Consider the following 18757-nt stretch of genomic DNA (forward strand, 5'->3'; position numbering starts at 1 on the left):
CTCTGAATTTTTTTCCATCCGAATACTTTTCGAAAAACGATTCTGCTCCTCCACCCAACGCAGATACTTCACTTGCGACCAGCTAAAACAGCGTTTCGATTCTATGCCTATGAAAATTCAAGATCGAGAGAGCAAATGAAAAGTTGTTGGAATAATTATCAATACTAATGTTATGGAATACATCGAGCGCGCGTCGAATAGAATCCCATTTCGAAATGAATAATTCTTCTCTTTTCATATCATAGCTAATCTAGTAATATAGGTAAATAGGATGGTTGGAGGTGTTCGGAAATGGTAGGACATTTCAAAAGTTAAAGTCGACGATGATCCGGTGCATCAATTTTATCGTTACAGATTTTCTTTTCCCATGAGGCATAGAGTATTCAACAACGATAATGCAGTCCTTAAAATTCATCATTCATCTCTGTCCGGAAAGCTAATTCGCAAGGCGTGGTATTCTAGATATGTCAAAACTAAGCTGCCGGCACGTGTTTGCATTGTTAGAAAAATACCCGTACTCTACATACACTGTTTCTAATCTTTCGCTACATTTGGTTTAATCCCCATGCTTCCACAGCACGAATAGTCGGAAATGTTTTTGATTATCCATAATAAAATAAAAGAAGTAACAAAGCTTAAATTTATTGTTAAAGCTCTAATGAATACATCAAACTGCGGTCGAATCAATTCATTTATTATTTGCACATGACCTCTTTATATTTGATAAATTATTCCTAAATACATTGAAACATATGTATTCATAATGAAATATCATGCAATGGGCTGTGTAAACTATGAACTATAATTTCTATCGAATAGCTGCTTGTATGTCAACAGGGCTTTGAGACTCAGTTAAGTTGGATCTCGATTTTTGCCATCGTATGTAGGACATTGGGTTACAAGAACAAATGCGAATTACGAAGAACTCCGTATTAGAGATAAGGATATTTTAGTTCAAGTATACCTATACACAGAAATCCGTATGTGAATATACTAAAACCTCTGTGTTCATTGTAAAAGTCTAGTTTCAAATATGTGCATATATGTATATACACGTGCATAAGTATACATATACATATATACACATACATGTACATAAATAATTGCCAAGAAATTAGGAACACTCGCAACTTGTCGCAAATAGAGTAAAACGTAAGGTTAATAATATACAAATTACACAAGCGCACCATAAAACATGGCAAGGGTAATCCTAGTGCAGTGATGGTGCAAACTGAAGAAATATACATTTACATATACATGATATAAATTAATAGACTAGAAAAGAGTATTTGAGAGCTTATCTAATTCCGATCTTGTCACAATAGATCATTAACATAATCAATATACGGTTAAAGCTGTATTAGCTACATTCACTATTAGAGATAATATTTTTTATCCATTTCTATAGTTATTTAATTTCTTGTACAACAATTTTTCAAATTTCACTGCAAAATGCCCGACGAGTTCTCGTAGTGCAAACACGAGTCAAATTACCTTACAGATGGCATTACATTGATTTTTGCCTTCTCGCGTCGAGTTATAAATACAGATAAATCTCAATGAGAGCTCATTTCTATAAGATTTATTGTAGTGCTGTATTCGTAGCTATACCTGTTATTCTATATTATATACTGTCCTAAATTTTAAACACACAGCACAACAATGGCTGAAAGCACAATGGCAAGAAGAGAGGAGCAATTTGCATTTTAATAAATCTTTTCTTCTTTATACGTAACACAGCGATGTCACGTCGGAGGATATGTACTGGTGGATCACTAGGTGGGGCACAGAACTGAAACATAATCATCTTGAAAATCTTCAAAATCTCTTACAGAAAGTACGTACGTTGCCAGATCTTATATACCAACAATGAATATTTATAGAGGCTATATTCATAAATACTCACAAAAGTAAGCTAATATTTTACCCGCAATTGCTTATTACCGATAACTTGATATGATAATATCCCCTCCCGCATACATCTACTTCTACTCCTACTCTACTCCAACTCCTACTACTACGACTACTCCTATTCCTACTCCGACTTCTACCACTTCTACTTCTACTCCTACTACTCCTACTCCTGATCCTACTCCCACTTCTACTCCTGATTCTACTCCTATTCCTGATCCTACTCCTACTCTAATGAATATAAGAAAAATGTTATACTCACAGTGTACAAGTCCTCGTCATTCTCGTCCTCCTCCTCGCCCACCTCGATCACCCGCAACCACCGCGAACTACCTCAGGTTATACCTTGAATAGTAATGAATATTTTTAGTATAAGAACACATCAAAAACATTGTTCAAGGATTAATATAAATCATTAATCAATTAATAATATAATCAATTTTATTAGCGCATTTGAAGCTACTGAACATGTGCTTGCGGGAAAAATAAATTGAAATAATTTATTGTAAACGTGACAAGTTTGTAATATTTCAGATGAAATACAATTACAATTGCCATCAAATATTATAAAAATGTTTTACTCACCGAGCACAAATCCTCGTCTTCCTCGTCTACCTTGTTCTCCTCGTCTTCCTCGTCCTCCTCCTCGTCCACCTCCGACCTCCGCCAACCACTGCCAACCTCCTCCAACAACCACCGATAACCACCTCAGGTTATACCTGGAATAGTAATAAATATTTTCAGTATCAGAACACATCAAAAATATTATGTAAGGATTTATGTAATTAATTACTCAATCAATAGTATAATAAATTTTATTAGCGCATTGATAGCTACTAAATTTGGGCTTGCGCGAAAAATGAATCGAAATAATTCATTGTAATCATGACAAGTTTAAACAAACTTTCACAAAATATAATTACAATTGCTAATAAATATTATAAAAATGTTATACTCACTGTGCAGAAATCCTCGTTTTCCTCGTCCTCTTCTTGAAGTCAAGTTTCACCGGGCTTTGCACTTGGAGCTCAGAAACCTTGGAGCACTTGTCCTGAAAGTCGAGTTTCACCTGGTTGCGTACCAGGAGCGCAGGAACCACTGAGCACTTGTCCCGGAAGTCTTGTTTCACCAGGTAGCGGACCTGGAGCGCAGGAACCACGAAGCGCTTGTCCTGGAAGTCCAGTTTCATCAGGTAGCCGACCTAGAGCGAAGGAACCACGGAGCGCTTGTCCTGGAATTCGAGTTTCACCAGGTAGTGGACCTGGAGCGTAGAAACAACGCAGCGCTTATCCTGGAATTCGAGGTGCTCCAGGAAGCGGACCCGAAGCGCGGGATCCGGGAGGTTGAGAACCCGGTACTCGAAATTTGCGGAGCGCGATTCTCATCCGTCCGCTCTACTGCGCGGTTGTTTCCAGACTGAGGAATTCGGTTAGCCGATTTTAGATCGATGACGTCAAGAGAAAAAAAATTTCGGGTGACGTCACTTTCGGAACATCCGAATATCCGAACATCCAAACTTTGGTTTCGAACTTCAATACTATATATGATGTATGATGTATGTTGTATGATGTATGATGTATGATATGATGTAGAATGAGTTTAGTTTTCACACTTCAGACAAGAAATACGCACTTTATCTTACCTGCCGATTCTAGACCGAAGCGGCTAGGCCCTTGGATGGTCAGCCGATAACTAAAGATGTATTCTTCAGTCAACGAGGATAATTCCTGGATTTAACCTGATAACTTTAAATCACGATTAATTAAATTTACAACTGACAAATCAAGTATTGTGAAGGAGAGACAGGTAAAAAAAAAATCAGTAGATAAACGAACGGTACAGTGACTAAAAATTATACCTAAACCCAAAAATTCCACTGCAAAGATACTTTTCATCTCGAATACTTATTCACTGTATGTGTAATACGTCAGTTTAATCAAGTACAGGGGAAATCAGTGAAAAGAAAACATAATAAAACGGATATTTTTCATCACTGCTATAATATGCATACGTTTACATATTGAACTTATTGTAAACACATATTATAAATTTATGTCTTACGCAACATTGGGTTATTAGAGAAATATGTTGCGACTTTTATTCAAGAGAAAAAGTGAAAAACGTTAAGTCCAAATCGATTCTTCAAAGAAATTCGCGGTTCTAATCGCACAATTCGTTATTCTTTGACTCCTGCATTATAATACAAATTCAGCATGAGGCTGAAGTTAGTAACGTTAGCGAGTTAAGTTTTCGAAATATGAATACATGCTGGCTTATTATGATTAAGTGAATTTCAAATATTCCTGCAAATGTGAAATAACGATTTTCCGAAACGTTAATCATTGCAATAACGTTACTAACGTCAGCGTCGTAAATCAGCGGGTGAGCTTCAAACTGAGAGTGCAGTCATTCAAGAGGAATGAACTCCGACCGAAACTCAATTGTTTATCGGCTTGAATCATTTACTTCTACAATAGGATAAACGTAGTAAATCAAACTAAGTTGATCAATTCGTTTTTCAAACATCTTGGAGAGGTGTTCAATTTCGACGTCATGTCGGATTGTTTGTTACATATGAATATGGTTCAATTTTTGAAATCTCATCAGAGGTTCACCATCACTGCAGTTTTAAACTTTGTTTGAACTCGCTCCGAACGACAATCGCTTATTCTTTGAACATTGATGTTGTTTGATACAATCTTTCAACGTCATCATATGCATCTACCGAGTACTATTTAACCTCACGAGTATTTCTTGACTCCTCGTTTATCACTCTGCAAATAAGTGATTTCATCATCATACTTATCATCTGCAAATATGAATGTTATAAGAACCGTCGCATGCGCCTGCGTTCTTTGAAACCGTGTAGTGCACTTGGCGCACATTGGTTATAATTCGTAAAACGTGGCATAGTCTTAAATTGCGGCGCTAGCGTCGAAATCGACGAAGCGAAGTCGCGTCCGTGATCAGCAGGCGAGTGCGGAGTGAGAGATAGCGAAGTAGAATTTGCGGCAACCCGGCGTCTGGCGATTTGGAGCAAGAAACGAACGAGGAAATTTTTAACGTCATAAACCAGCAACGGTGCGGAGTTAGCCAGGGTGGTTGTGAGTTTAGAGACGAAAATTCCAATCTCTTGTAATCTCCAGCCATGAACAACGCACTAGTCCTCGCTGCGGTTATCGGTTTATTTACATGCCGCCACGTAGCCGGTTCGCAGGTTCATCGCGTCCGTGGCGTGCCGATATCAAAAACGTCGTTGTACCCTGCCGACCGTGATTTCCAGTGTCTGGACGGCAGTCTGTTCATACCGTTTAACCGGGTGAACGATGATTACTGCGATTGTGCCGATGGGAGCGACGAACCGGCCACCTCGGCATGCTCAAACGGCTCTTTCTTCTGTCACAATCCCGGTCACAGGCCGCAGTACATTCCGTCAAGCTGGGTGAATGACGGTGTCTGTGACTGCTGCGATGCAAGCGATGAGTATGCCACCGGGAAGTCCTGCGTCGACAACTGCCATGAGCTTGGCAAGGAGGCAAGGATCGAGGCGCAGCGACTTGCTGAGCTGGCTAAGGAAGGCAACAAAATTCGACTGGAGATGATGAACAGGGGTAAGCAGATTAAGACTGAACAACAATCGCAAATCGTCAAACTGCGCGCTGATTACGAGGAAGCTGAGCGTATGAAGAAGGAGAAGGAGGTGATCAAAAATCAGGTGGAGGAAAGGGAGAAGATCGCACTTGAGAAATACAAACCTGCCGAACCTGAAAGAATAATCAATGATCCCGAAGAGGATGAGATTAGTTCCAATGAGGCGGAGGACTACTTTAATCATCTTGATTCTGACTCCAGTGGCACTGTCACTGTTGCTGAACTTCAAGTCAGACAAACCTTTGATGTCAACAGAAACGGAGAGGTTTCTCTCGACGAAGCCAAATACTTTTTGAACAATAAGGAAGAAGTTACGCTTCAGGAATTCTTAGATTCTGCTTGGGCTAACGTTAAACCCTACGTTATGCTGGAGGAAGGTGAGGTTTAGGTTTGTTTGTCATAGAACATCCAAGGTTTTCAATTTACAGCTAATTTCAAATTGAAGGATTATCATCCAGTTAGTTCTAAAACGCAGTTAAAATACGACGAATATCCAAGATGCAAGGCAAATTTTGTGCAGACTAAAGCAATGCCTAATTTATTTACAAAATAATCAAGTTTTGTAAACTTCCTGGTAATTCTAAATTAATTCCTCACTTCATTGCAGGCACGTTCAAGCAGCCGAATCAAGAAGAAAGTGAAACTGGAGAACACGACGATCCCGAGCGTTCTAAAGAGGAGGAGGAAGAACACGAAGCTGAAGGCGAAGAGAATGCAGAGGATGCAGAGATTGAAAGTGAACCGCCAGCGCCGCAGTACGACGAAGAGACACAAATATTGATAAGCGAGGCAGACAAGGGACGAAGTCAGTTTAAAGATGCTGAAAATGCTGTGAAGGATCTTTTGGCGGAATTGAGGAAGCTGGAGGACCAGATAGATCGAGATTATGGTCCTGACCAAGAATTTGCACCTCTGGATGGGCAGTGCTTCGACTTTACTGACATTGAATATGTATACACCTTCTGTCCGTTTGGAAAAGCAACTCAGAAATCAAAGTCTGGTGGTTCGGAGGTGATCCTTGGTCACTGGCACGAGTGGGTAGAGTTTAAGGGAAACAGATATTCAGCCATGAAGTTTGATCGAGGACTTGCTTGTTGGAATGGACCAACGAGATCCACGACTGTCCATTTATCTTGTGGAACTGAAAATAAAATTTTAGCTGTGTCAGAGCCTAGTCGATGCGAATATGCCATGGAATTTGCCACTCCTGCTGTTTGTCATGTTGACGGGATCGGTGATTCGCACGACGAACTTTAATAGATTATTATTTATCGTGATTAAAAGATTAAGATAATTTCTAATTAAGGAAACTAACAGAGAAAAATATCAGACACTCACTGTCGAAATTGAGGGACTACAAATTATAGTTAAAGTTACATTTACACTGCACAGATGATCAACAATGAAAATCTCATTTAATCTCGTCAATCAATTCTGACCACTTAATATGTTGGAGAACAATAGATTTGTCATATTACTTTTGTGCTAATTATGTAAAGTACAACTGTAGGCTGTTTGTGGATGACTTGCATTTTGCTAGTACGAACGAAATAAGTGGTCGACAAAAAATGTACTCAGGATTCAGGAAGTAACGTTCCACCGTAAAACATTTTATCGGTTACCGGATAAGGAAAAACAAAAATATTCAAAGTCAAATTTTATCCCACGTAATAGTCGGCGCCCAGAATTTTTCACCGGCATTATAATACCAAATTAATTTTACATTTTTAAAATATCGTTCAATCCAAAGAAAATCTAGAGCCTAGTCAGAAAAGTGATTCTTGACTTGGGATCAGGTTATAAACTGTTCGTAGATTAAATAGCTTTGGAGTAATTTAGAAATCGATTCAAACTCCTTAGCATATTTGATCAGTACTGACTTCCTGTTTTACCTCAGTTTATTTCTAAAATTTTGTCCTCATTTCATGTTTCATGGTATTGAATCAAGGATTGAATTTACACCACTAATAGAGGTTTGCTCAAGTCACAAACATAAGCACCTCTTTATACATAATTATAATTAATGAATGATCATTAAGTACGTACCTATACGGAGCTCTCGTCAACATTCCTAATTTGAAGTTGAAAGTTGGGCGGAAATTATTGGAGATCACTTGTAATAGAGATTAGAAATGCCTTTTCTCTGTCATCACTTATCGAAGCACACGGCATTGGCTTTCATTTTTTTCTTATTCTCTTTGACCAATTGATAATATCTGAGCTTAGAGGCTAGCTCAATTGTAACGGGTGTTTGCCTTTAGGTCATATTTTGTAATTTTTTAAGGAGATCATGTACAATGTGCGTGTGTGGATGAAATAAAAAAACCTGTTGAATTATAACTAGGATTTCGTTTTACTTCCGTTTATTTACAATGCGAATATTATTTTTCATTTATTAATATCTCTCTCCTCTGGTCGTTACTCCTATTGCAACGATCGTTTAATTTCTTCTAGATACGCATTACGTATAACTTTACTATACGGGTAGGTACTTGAATATCTATCAACTGTTATCTTTCAATTCTACAAATTGTTGATCGATTTTTATCCTACATGTAGGTGTACAGCAAGACAGACGTATAAGGGACTTTCTTTTACAAGTCGAACATCTTTCTGACCAACATATTTTTGATTTAGCTGAATTTTTTTTTTTACGGGTTCTATATCGAAAAAAAAGAGATATACGTATTCGAGGATTGATGAATTTTTGAAAATTAGTCGCTAAGCCGAAAATCACCAGATTCTCAAATTTTCGATCCCCTCTGTTTTCCAAAATATGTGAAAAAAAAGAATCCTCGAATACGTATCTCTTTTTTTCGATATAGAACCGGTTAAAAAAAATTCAGCTAAATCAAAAATGTATTGGTGAATTTTTATCCAAACCTGTCCATTTGTGAAAGAAAGTCTCATAATATATACCTCATTAGTGAAACAAGAAATTCGTAACAATTCAGCACATTCAATTCAGTCCTTTGTTACATTATAACTTTGCCAAGGCACTCGAAAGGCTTATAATGCGTTTTTCTTCTTATTTCTTTCTTTTCAAACTGTTTGTGCGCGCGGCAATTATAACCAAATTTTCATTACATACTTGTCTCCTTCATGAATTGAAAATTTTTCTGCTTCATCCTCTCGGAGCTAATAAATTTATAATAGGAGGAATTTTATTTGTGTGCAGGTTTTCTTCCTAAGAACGTGACGAAAAATGTACAATCTCTGGAGCTTGCGTTGGAAACTACAGGATTTCCATCTAGGGTCTACTTATAGTTAAGTTTAAATTTACTACGTGCTTGATTAATTTTTGAAATTGGATCGTTTTCATTCCATGTCAAGTTTTGCAATTTTTTTTATCAGGACTGTGTGAAATTGGAATATAGGTTTGGCGGGACATTGGCTTCGGATTTTGTGAATCTATTCTAAATACGAATATGCAGTTGTACCATAAATTTCTCAGTCCTCGATGGTCACAACGCTAAGATAAATTAGTTTCGAATAAATTAACCCCTTTGCGATAAAGAATTTTTAACTTTACGCTCGCTTCATATTTGTTTCAACTTCAGCTGGAGTTGTTCAATAAAACAGAAAGTCACCAGACGACGTTAGATCGTCTAGTATGAAAAAACGATAATTATAAAGTGAAATTTATGCCTGAAGCTTACAGGTCACGCATCTACTAACACATGCCTAACAGATATGTTTACAATACAATATGTAGAAACATGCAGACATTAATTATAGTACTTATTTAATCTCTGTCAACTATATATTTTATATGAAATATTGAGACAGGGCGTAATTGACGTCCTGTCAGAAGAAGGAACAGAACATGTGAGAATAATTATACAGTCGGGTCTATTACCGGTAGTAGAAGAATATAATTCATCGCGCTCAAACCTTTGTTATTGTGTAATAAAAAATAGGTATCTTTTCTTTTAATATAACGTAAAAATAAAAAATGGGACATTTGAGAGATCAAACAGTTGAACGGAATACAGAATAGCAGTTTTTAATAATAACAAAAGTAATTATTTGAAACCGTTGAATTTTTGCTGGATACTGTAGTGTTGACCTTTCAGCGCATAACTCAGCCTTTCTACATGGGTAGAAAATTCAAAATCTCCATTTCTATTAGTACAGCCTCATTTGTTCTTTATTCAATCAGGCCATGGTGGATCGTATTCTACGATAAGCCGATCTCACAGCAAATCCGATTCGAGACATCAAGTTACGTACTCTGTATCGAAATCGCTGAAACTGATATATATATACATATGTAATATGTATAGGAAAACTATTTTAGTAAATATATTATCAGGATATCAACAATTTTCTACTTGATTGCTATACAATATCACGTATACCTACATACGGATTTTTCTTTACCATTTTACCAATTTTAATGTGTTTGCAAATCGATAGTCGTCGTAAGATTTACATCATCGTGTCATATCAGTGACGTCATTTTTAGCGTCTATCTTTTTTCTCATACCGGTCCAAAGGTATACAATTTACATTGCGTTTTCTATCTGGTCCAAATTTTGCTCAAACTTTCACAAATATCCGTATTTAGTCTTCCGTTTCTTAACTGAATACTTTAAAGGTACTGAACAAGCGGAGGAAAACGGAAGCGAACTTAAATTTAGAGCCAATTATATTATAGGAGGTGTACGAAAACGAAGAAATACTTTTACACATGGTGTCTACCCAAATCTAGGAGTAAAATTTTCTGAGAATACCAAGTTTTTCCAGGCAACGTGAGAATGTTTCTAGGTCTATCGGGACTATAATTTTAAAGACCTCGTTTGAAATGATTTTTAGTACAGTAAGAAATTTGTTATTTCGTGTTTGTCGGCTCAATTTCCGTGACTGTCTAAAAATTCCCTGAGATTTCCAGGTTTTTACGCGTGATAAACGAGTCCCTGAAAATTTCAGAGTTTCTAGATTACTAGTTTTCCAGGAAGTAGGCACCTAGTTTCAATGCAAGTCTGCATTATATGCTTATTATAGTAATATACAATAATACAATTGAATAGCAAAAAAATTGAAGCAGAGATTTAAATAATTAGGTTTATATAACGTCATCTTTTTACATTAGGTATACAAAAATTCACACGCAATAATAATTGTGTACAAATAATAATAATAATAATAATAATAATAATAATAACAATGATAATAATAATAATATTATTATTGATTTTTCTTACATAAAATATATGAACTAAAGAATAGAGGTGAAACGAAAAGTATCAACGTAATTTTCTCAAATAACAAGCTTTATGTATAAAATCCAAAACGAAATCCAAGAATTCGAGAAGGATATGCGTATAAGAGAACATGAAAGTAGAGAAAATTCGATAAAAATTATTTATGTACATGTCATACATACGTATAAGCAGTAGCAGAAGTGGCAGCAGCGATTACAGCTTGATATAATAGTTTATGAAATGCATATTGTAAGCTCTCATTTGCCAAGCTTTTCGAACATAATTAGTTTCTCTTTAAAGCTTTTAGTGTCGGTAGATACTTCGGAAATATTTCCGTTCAACATGTTTTGCAAATCCTCGTCGTTTTTGCTGGCAAGCAAATTGTTGAACATTATTTTGTTGTCGTCTTGCTGCTTCTCAGGCGAAGTTGGAGGCGAGGATAATTTCTTCTTTGGAAAGATTACAGAGTTTCTTTGATTTCCATTGTCCGCGATGTGTTGAACGATCGTTATCGCCAACAGCTGGTGTATGTCTATGTTCTCCTTAACGTCCGAAGACTGTCGCCAGTAGGATTTATCTGATATAAGCGATTTCGTTTCCTCCACTTCGAGGACGTTCGAATCTGTCTGCTGAACTTGACCTGCCCACGCGTCCTGAAAAACAGCCGATCCGGGTTTTAAGCAAAGCGTCCCGGGTAAGCGAACAGCGATATCTTTTTAGCAAGCTTATATTCGCGTTAATTGTAAGCACCGATTTGTGTATCCGATGCGAACTTTCGGTTACAAATTATCTCACGTCGTCTGATTGATAGAGCAAAGTGTTGTAAACAATTAATTCCTCGGTAAAATATTTCTATCCGAAAAACTCTGCGAAATTTTTTACAACCAGATAAATTTTGTCTCAATTATTTTGCAAAGGTATTGCCGAATTTTCAAATACTGGAAACATTCCATGATCGAATGATAAAAGTTCTTGAAAAAGGAGATTCGGTTTCAAAGTTCGATTTGCCGTTTTTTTTTTTTTTTACGTAAAATTTAGTCACGTTCGTTACCACGAATAGTTTGAACAATTATTCCGCAGTGAGGTTATTGAAATTCGAATCACCGATTCTCGCGAGTACGGAATCAAATTTGAAGAACTTTTCAATATAAATCTGAGATACGCAAAATTAAAAAAAGGCTTTTTATATTTTAATAGTTTTGCAAAAAGTGATTCGTTATGAAAGGTAGTTGGTACGTTAGAATGTTAAAAATAAATGGTAGCGATACTAGAATGACAAGCGAGATAAAGAAAAATGATTGTTTGACGAAAGAAGCAGTAATAATAATAAAAACAAAAACAACAATGAATAAATAAATAAAAAAAACTATTCCCCTTACGCGTGTCTCCCTTTTCTCGACAACGGTGTCGGTGATCTCCTCCTCCTCCCTCGGGTCTTGCTCGACGTCCTTCTCAAGACTATCGAGGGTCTCGGTGCTCGTCGAGGATTTGTTCTTCTTATCAGAATCGAGGGTGTCGGTGCTGCCGAGTTCGGAGCTCTCCGAAGACTTTTGAAATCTGGAATTCTTTCTCGTCTGTATCGGCGCCGATTTCCTCTCCGTATCATCGTTAGCCGGTAAAACAGCGTCGCCAAGACTCGTGCTCGCGATCCTCTTCGACGGTCTCCTCGCCCTCCGGTTCTCCAGCTCGTCGTCGAGCTCAATATTGTCCGAGCTCTCGGACGAAACGGTGGTCCGTTTACCGGGCCTCCAGCACCGCTTGCTGAGGTCCGAGCTCGATCGTTTCGCCTCGGTTTTTTCCCGCGCTACCTCATCCGTCTTGTCGAGGCTCTCCGCCGACCCGGCGAGTCCCCGCTGCGTCTCCTCCGCGTCCTCGGACCGCCTCTCGCCCTCCTCAAGTACCTCGAAGCTCTCCGAGGACTTTGACATCGCCCTGCTCGACCTCTGAACGTTCCTAAGCTCGTAGCTGTTCCGCCGTCTCTCGATCGAGTCGTCGCTGTTAACCGTGTTCAGGTTCGCCGGGAGGTTGTCCAGGTTCTCCAGGCTGTCCGAGGACTTTGAGACCCTGTCCGACGACTTCGATATTTGGTGATTGAGCGTCCTCCTCATCGGAATCGGTTTGCGCGGCTCCTTCGACTCGTCGAGTCGCTCGAAACTGTCCGTCGATTTCGACCAGGTGTTGTCGAGGCTGTCCGGCGACTTTGACTGACGATTTACCGAGGATCTTCTCCTCGGCAGCTTCGACGAGAGCTCGGCGAATATGTCGGAGCCCTTCGATATCCGGTTGGACAGCTTCCTCGTCACCGGTTTTATCATATCTCCGATCTGCCCGCTTTCCTCTACAGGCAGGGATAGAATCGTCCCGTTGTTCTCAAGGCTGTCCGGCGACTTCGAAAGCGCGCTTCCGGGTGAGCTCAGTTTCGCCTCGAGCTCACCGAATATATCCGTCGTCTTACTCAGACGGCTTGACGACTTTCTGATCACCGTCACGTTCCGCGATTCTATCGGCGAATCCGTAACGCTTCCCAGGGTCTCCAGGCTGTCCAAGGTGTCCGAACCCTCGGATATCGTCGGGATGTTTGACGATGGTCCGATTTTCTGCGACGCTACTCGTCGAGGCAAACGGCGGTTCTTTGGCCTCACGTTTATTCGGTGCATCGCCGCCGTGTGGTTCAAGGGCTCGCTTTCAAGCTCCGCTGTAATTTTCGAGGAGAAAAATTGTCAGTTTTGTCGATTCGCAAGTTTGCTTTTCCACATCATTTTTTCATCGTATTACTCAGGGTGGGGGTAAAAATGTAGAAAAATGGAAAAAATCGAAGGGCTGAAATGACGAATTTTTAGAAAAGCGCAAACTCGATATATAGAATTTAAAGATTTTAAAAGTCGAAGTATGGAGAAGTAAAGGATTAGAAAGGTCAGAACTTGGAATGCCAAACTGTAGAATCGTCAGAATTCCTCTCGATAATATAAAATCGTGTACAGATTCTCGATTATGCTGTTCGATGTTTTGATCTTTCCGTACTTTCTCTTTCTTCATTTCGACTTACTATGTTTTCAATTTTCTGTACTTGAACTTTACAAATTTTCAAATTATACGAATAAAATTTTCGCGTCGATGAAAATTCGTTATTCTAGTCTTTTCTCGAATTGACAATTCTAGTTATTTACCCCTACCCTATTATTAACAGTACTCAAAGTGAAATTTAGCATTTGTCAAATGTATTTCATAATACTCCAAAATACTTCCGAACAACGAAAAATAATAATGGAAAACATAAAAGTATGATTTCAGTAAAATTTGGAAAATTTATAATTTTGTACTTACGTAAATCTTCTTTCGTCTGTGACCTTATAGTTTGGGTTACATGTTCGGTCGTCGATTTCGTCGTGGTCGACTGTAAAAAGCAAATGAGAGAAAAAAACATTTTATTATTTCGTTTCAGTGACGAATCTGGTAGCGAAAAATGAAGAAGTATACATATATCTGAGTCTTAAATTTGACTAAAAATTACGTAATGCACTATTTACATAAGATTGAATTTTGTAAATGACACGAAATTCGATTTCCAATTTTCTTTCGAATTCAGCAATTCGTGTCACACGTTTACTCGTTAAATGTAGGTTGCATACGGTTAACGTATTTTTTAAATAACAAACATGAATTCTTCCTTTTTTATCTACTGCAGTATTAGGTATAGTTTTATCGATATTTTAATATAAGAGTTGGTAAACTCTCGCAAAAAAAAAAAAAAAAATTTATGTACGCAAGCATAATTATTTTTGTCCTCGCGGCGTTATAATACATCAACTATAATAGCGGATGATTATTCTGTATGCCTTTATCGCATGTACAGTAATCCGCGAGAGCTGTTGTTTGAAGAATCTTTCACTATTCAAATACGGGGGCTGAGAAAAAAAAAGAAACAAATAAAAAAACAGGATATTTGCCTGATTATTTTTAGCAGCAGACGCGGTGATCTAATCTGCACATAGTAAATCCAAATAAATCGGTCAAAAGTTTGCAGCATCAGCGTGATAGTTTTTACATATGTAGGTATGCAATGTAACTGTATGAGTATAACTTGATAATTTTTCAAGCCGCAATGTGTGTTCGAACATCGCGATATAATGGATTGCAATAGCAATAATAATCCTAAATAGTATAGGAGAAAAAAAAATGACCAACGAAATAGAAGATGGAGAAAAGAAATTGAAATTCACGGCTACTGCTGGTGAAAGATTTCAATTTTTATCCGTGATCTGTCCGTTTTGTTTTGCCGTAAGATTTTCACTGTATTCTTCAATTACATCAAAGGTTGAGTGAAAAACTCGATGACAAACACGGTAAAACTTTCTCCTGAATTGACTGAAAAATTATTCACGGGACGTTATATATACGTATTCGTAACTATTATTGTATGATTATATAATTTATGATGACTTTCCAATGTTGTTAAAATGATGATTGGAAAAGTTATGCGGTACAATGTTGCATTGAGCTAAGACTGAGAGATTTATTAGAGAGAGAATTTCAGAGAGAATTATCTGAAATATGCCAAGGCTTAGATCTGACAAAATTCTGCAGGTTATTTCTTGACCGAAGAAAATCTATCTGATACCGATATATTATACTAGTTATTTTCGCTGGTGGAAGAATATTGTACAGTATATAAACATCAAGTATAAAGTCAATAAAATAAAACAAACAAAAGAAATACATTTGGGAAAACTTTGATCAAGATAGTCGTAGAAAAAAAAAAACGCAGAACAATTCCGTAGATTACAGATGAAAGGTAATGAAAAGACGAAATTTCGAACATAGACCAAAGATTAACAAAATATTTCAACAGGTCATTGCTTTGCCACCTTTTCTTCACCTCGCTTTATATTAAACCAGATTACAAAATGGAGGTTGTGATAGTGTTTGGTAGCCGTAATCTATAGTTACAGTTTTTTTTAACGTTAGTTAGAAAGCGTGAGTTAGGTAGATACGTAACTTCTTTGGACGAAACTAGGATCAATGACTGACCAATGACGGGTCTTTTCGTTAGAATTAGACAACTCGTATTTCTTGAACAAACATTATTCTCCGTTCAAAAACCGTATAAAATATAAATTTGTATATTCGAAATTTGTATTTGATCCGAATTTTCTCACATTTTAATTACTTGTTTCGCCTGTAGCTTATAAATCAGAAGCTTTCCCACTTTCATCTTGATCTAAAAATTTGATATTTTTGTACACTCTACACCGTGCTTAAAAATAAATAAAATAAATAAAGAGGGTCAGGACGTCAGCCGGTTTGGGGTGGAATGCCTTATATATAAAAAGATTTCAACAAATTTATGCAAAACATACGACGAATTAATTACGTAGAAGTTTACACGAAATTCCCATATTTTGCATAAATTTGTTGAAAATTTTTTGCTCCCTTCGAGTAATTTTCTCAGGATTCGTAGAAACTAAACACTCCGAGTTACTCGATGAAAATTTTCTCTGGTCTATTTTCCAGTCAAAGAATCGTGCAGCGAACAGGTCGAGTGTTGAAAAAAGAATGGAAATATACGTACAGCCATTGCTATGTGAGCAAGCTGTCAGGTACGCGAGGTGAATTCATGTAATACCTTCTTTTTTTTTCACCGAGGGGCGCATTAATTTAATCAAAAAGCCGCATCAGCTCGCCAGTAGGAAGAAGCAGCTTCTCGACAAACACAACTATGTAAGCAATTATCACCGTCTCTTAGTGCGGTAATTTTCTCCGAAATTAATGGTTGCTGGTTATACGTTATACTACAGGTACGTATTATTAATAATGAACGGTTTCGATCTTCATCTGCAGAGCAAAATGATGGGACGTTGATACAGAAAAGCAACGTAAACGCGTAACGAATGTATAAAAATATAAGTAATCTGATAAATAATTCTAAACCTCTTATTTGGGAAACATTGCTTCAGAAAAACGTATTTATATGGATGTACAGAATCGTCTAGAAAAGAATATTTTCACCGACCCTATTCGCACCTGTTTCAATTTTATCGAATTAAGTATAAAACGATCGTCATATTTCTTCGTGAGATTGTATATCGTTGATAAGATTATATCGAAACCTGACTGATGCATACATATAACTTGTTTATAATTGTAAGAATCAGGAATGAAATCGAGCCCGAATCGTCAGCTGGTACTTTAATAAGTCTATATAAATATATATGTAAGAGATTTTAGATATATATATATATATTCTATCTATGTAGTCGAAATTTCCGTATACGGGGAACGGGTTTTTGTTTTTTTATCACATGCCGAGAAATCAAATAATATAATATATCTACATATACATATATACAGAAAACCTGTTCCGTGAATACGGAAATTTCGACTACATACGTAAAATTACTCTAGTCACAGATTTCAACAATTATACAGCAAGGTTTTCTAAAATCTAAATTTCAAATACAACGATAGTAAAAGTGATCATCTTTTTTTTATTATCATATAATTACGGATAAACATGTAACGCGACGTTCTTCCGGGATTTAAAAATGCAAATTTCCAATGACAGGCTTCTCCAGGCATTTGTGTATTTTAATTATACATTTTAACATTATACCCCGGTGTGGATTAGCGACTATGAAACCTAATAATTTTTGCGTTATTTTATACAGCAAACTGCAGCGGGGATTTGATGCGGTCTTATAAAAGATAAAAATTATTATTATTTATATATATATATATATGTTGCTTTCCGTTTTATGAGATCTTTTTACGTTTCGTCAAGTCCATAATACCTTTATATATATATATATACATATATATATATATATATTGTAACGCAGTAATTTGTACTTTCTAACTTATATTTCAAAACGTCGACATCTTGAATGCACAGCATTCAGCTAAATGTTGTAGAATTAAAACTCATATACACCCGTTAATGTAAAACCTACGAACCTTTTATTAATATATTACGACAGCTCACCGTCGGTTTGTGTAATAAATGGGCGTTAAAATGCGCTGTGCTGAACGCTCAAACCGTATATGTATAGGTCTTTCTTTGCCAAGCGGGTCATTTTTTTTTTCGTCGACCTCATAAACGTTCTTTGGGTCTCGGTAGAAACAACTTCCGTTCATTTTTTCATGTTATTCATTTTTTTTCGTTACGTCTTGCGCTCTTGTTTCTGAAGTACCTCGGTACATCAAGAAAACTGATGTAAGTATATTGATCTCATTAAAATAATTCATCGTAAGAGCTTCATAAATATTCACGTAAATTTAGTAAAATTGTAGAAGAAATAGAAACGTCTCGAATTCAACATAGCAATGTTTTTCTTTTTTTTTCGGCATATGTAATAGCGTACAAGCAATACTTGGAAAATATCTCTCCGAAATAGAATATTTTCAAAATTGAAACTATAATCAAATGGACGATTGAAAACAAAAATCGGTTAAAAACATTCAAACTTTTAATGATAAAATTGTTCCAGTTGACGAAATAAAAGAGCTTCATAGAGCTCTTTGACAACTAAATATTATACGATCTTTTTCCACAATAATTAATAGCTTTCAATACATGACAATGAACTCCGAATTTCAAGTGTTCTTTTACCTTCGTCACAACGATTCTCTGCCTCGCGTTCGATCTCAGCTTCGGTTGATTATGGCTCTGTTCGTAATCGCCGTTGTATCCGTAAACCCCGATATTAATTTTCGTCACATGACTGCCGTTGATTTTACCATTTTTCTTAGATTTATTATCCCGTTCTCTGTTCAAGTAATTTCTTCGCTCGACCGGGTTTAGATTTAATTGTTTTATGATCGCGCGAATGTTCGACGAAATATTAGCATCCCTTTGCGAGATCACCATCATGTCGGTTATTTGTTTCGTCGTTGATTAACAATGTTTCCTCCTCTTCGCAAACTCCACTAATGATGGTAAATTACGACACTTTTCACTTTCCGCATCGCGTACATAAAACTTATTCACTTGT

The 18757-nt window shown here is 36.9% G+C and overlaps 3 protein-coding genes across 4 annotated transcripts in view; 1 reads left to right on the forward strand and 2 right to left on the reverse strand.

Moving 5' to 3' along the window:
- Positions 1 to 557: 557 nt before the first annotated feature.
- LOC124220942 (uncharacterized) lies at positions 558 to 4670 on the reverse strand. Of its 2 annotated transcripts, none has more exons than XM_069136900.1 (6): positions 4273 to 4670; positions 3554 to 3656; positions 2871 to 3327; positions 2497 to 2630; positions 2174 to 2256; positions 558 to 1792 (listed from the first exon to the last, which is right to left on the reverse strand). In XM_069136900.1, the coding sequence occupies exons 3-5, from the start codon at positions 3098 to 3100 to the stop codon at positions 2246 to 2248; spliced, it is 375 nt and encodes a 124-aa protein (XP_068993001.1). In that variant the 5' UTR covers positions 3101 to 3327; positions 3554 to 3656; positions 4273 to 4670; the 3' UTR covers positions 558 to 1792; positions 2174 to 2245. The 2 variants fall into 2 exon arrangements, with proteins under 2 accessions (XP_068993001.1, XP_046486377.1); XM_046630421.2 differs by lacking the exon at positions 4273 to 4670 and adding an exon at positions 3770 to 3787.
- A 158-nt stretch (positions 4671 to 4828) lies between these two features.
- Positions 4829 to 7902, forward strand: GCS2beta (glucosidase 2 subunit beta). Its single transcript, XM_046632613.2, has 2 exons — positions 4829 to 5939; positions 6170 to 7902. The coding sequence occupies exons 1-2, from the start codon at positions 5060 to 5062 to the stop codon at positions 6817 to 6819; spliced, it is 1530 nt and encodes a 509-aa protein (XP_046488569.1). The 5' UTR covers positions 4829 to 5059; the 3' UTR covers positions 6820 to 7902.
- Positions 7903 to 10615: 2713 nt separating this feature from the next.
- LOC124222035 (serine-rich adhesin for platelets-like) overlaps positions 10616 to 18757 on the reverse strand; it is an 88260-nt gene continuing 80118 nt past the window's right edge. The window contains exons 10-12 of the mRNA XM_046632606.2: positions 14094 to 14163; positions 12149 to 13464; positions 10616 to 11422 (exon numbers count right to left, since the gene is read on the reverse strand). Coding sequence (XP_046488562.1) covers positions 11027 to 11422; positions 12149 to 13464; positions 14094 to 14163 — 1782 coding nt within the window. The 3' untranslated portion in view covers positions 10616 to 11026. The remainder of the gene's footprint in view (positions 11423 to 12148; positions 13465 to 14093; positions 14164 to 18757) is intronic.

This window comes from Neodiprion pinetum, chromosome 6 (assembly GCF_021155775.2).
Source record: "Neodiprion pinetum isolate iyNeoPine1 chromosome 6, iyNeoPine1.2, whole genome shotgun sequence".
In the NCBI taxonomy this organism is placed as follows: Eukaryota; Metazoa; Arthropoda; class Insecta; order Hymenoptera; family Diprionidae; genus Neodiprion; species Neodiprion pinetum.

Bases quoted from the DNA above. Each gene is read 5' to 3' on its own strand.
- GCS2beta (XM_046632613.2), top strand. From the start codon at position 5,060: ATGAACAACGCACTAGTCCTCGCTGCGGTTATCGGTTTATTTACATGC. The intron at 5,940-6,169 runs GTGAGGTTTAGG...ACTTCATTGCAG, and splicing joins CTACGTTATGCTGGAGGAAG to GCACGTTCAAGCAGCCGAAT.
- LOC124220942 (XM_069136900.1), bottom strand. From the start codon at position 3,100: ATGAAACTGGACTTCCAGGACAAGCGCTTCGTGGTTCCTGCGCTCCAG. The intron at 2,631-2,870 runs GTGAGTATAACA...TTACTATTCCAG, and splicing joins AAAACGAGGATTTCTGCACA to GTATAACCTGAGGTGGTTAT.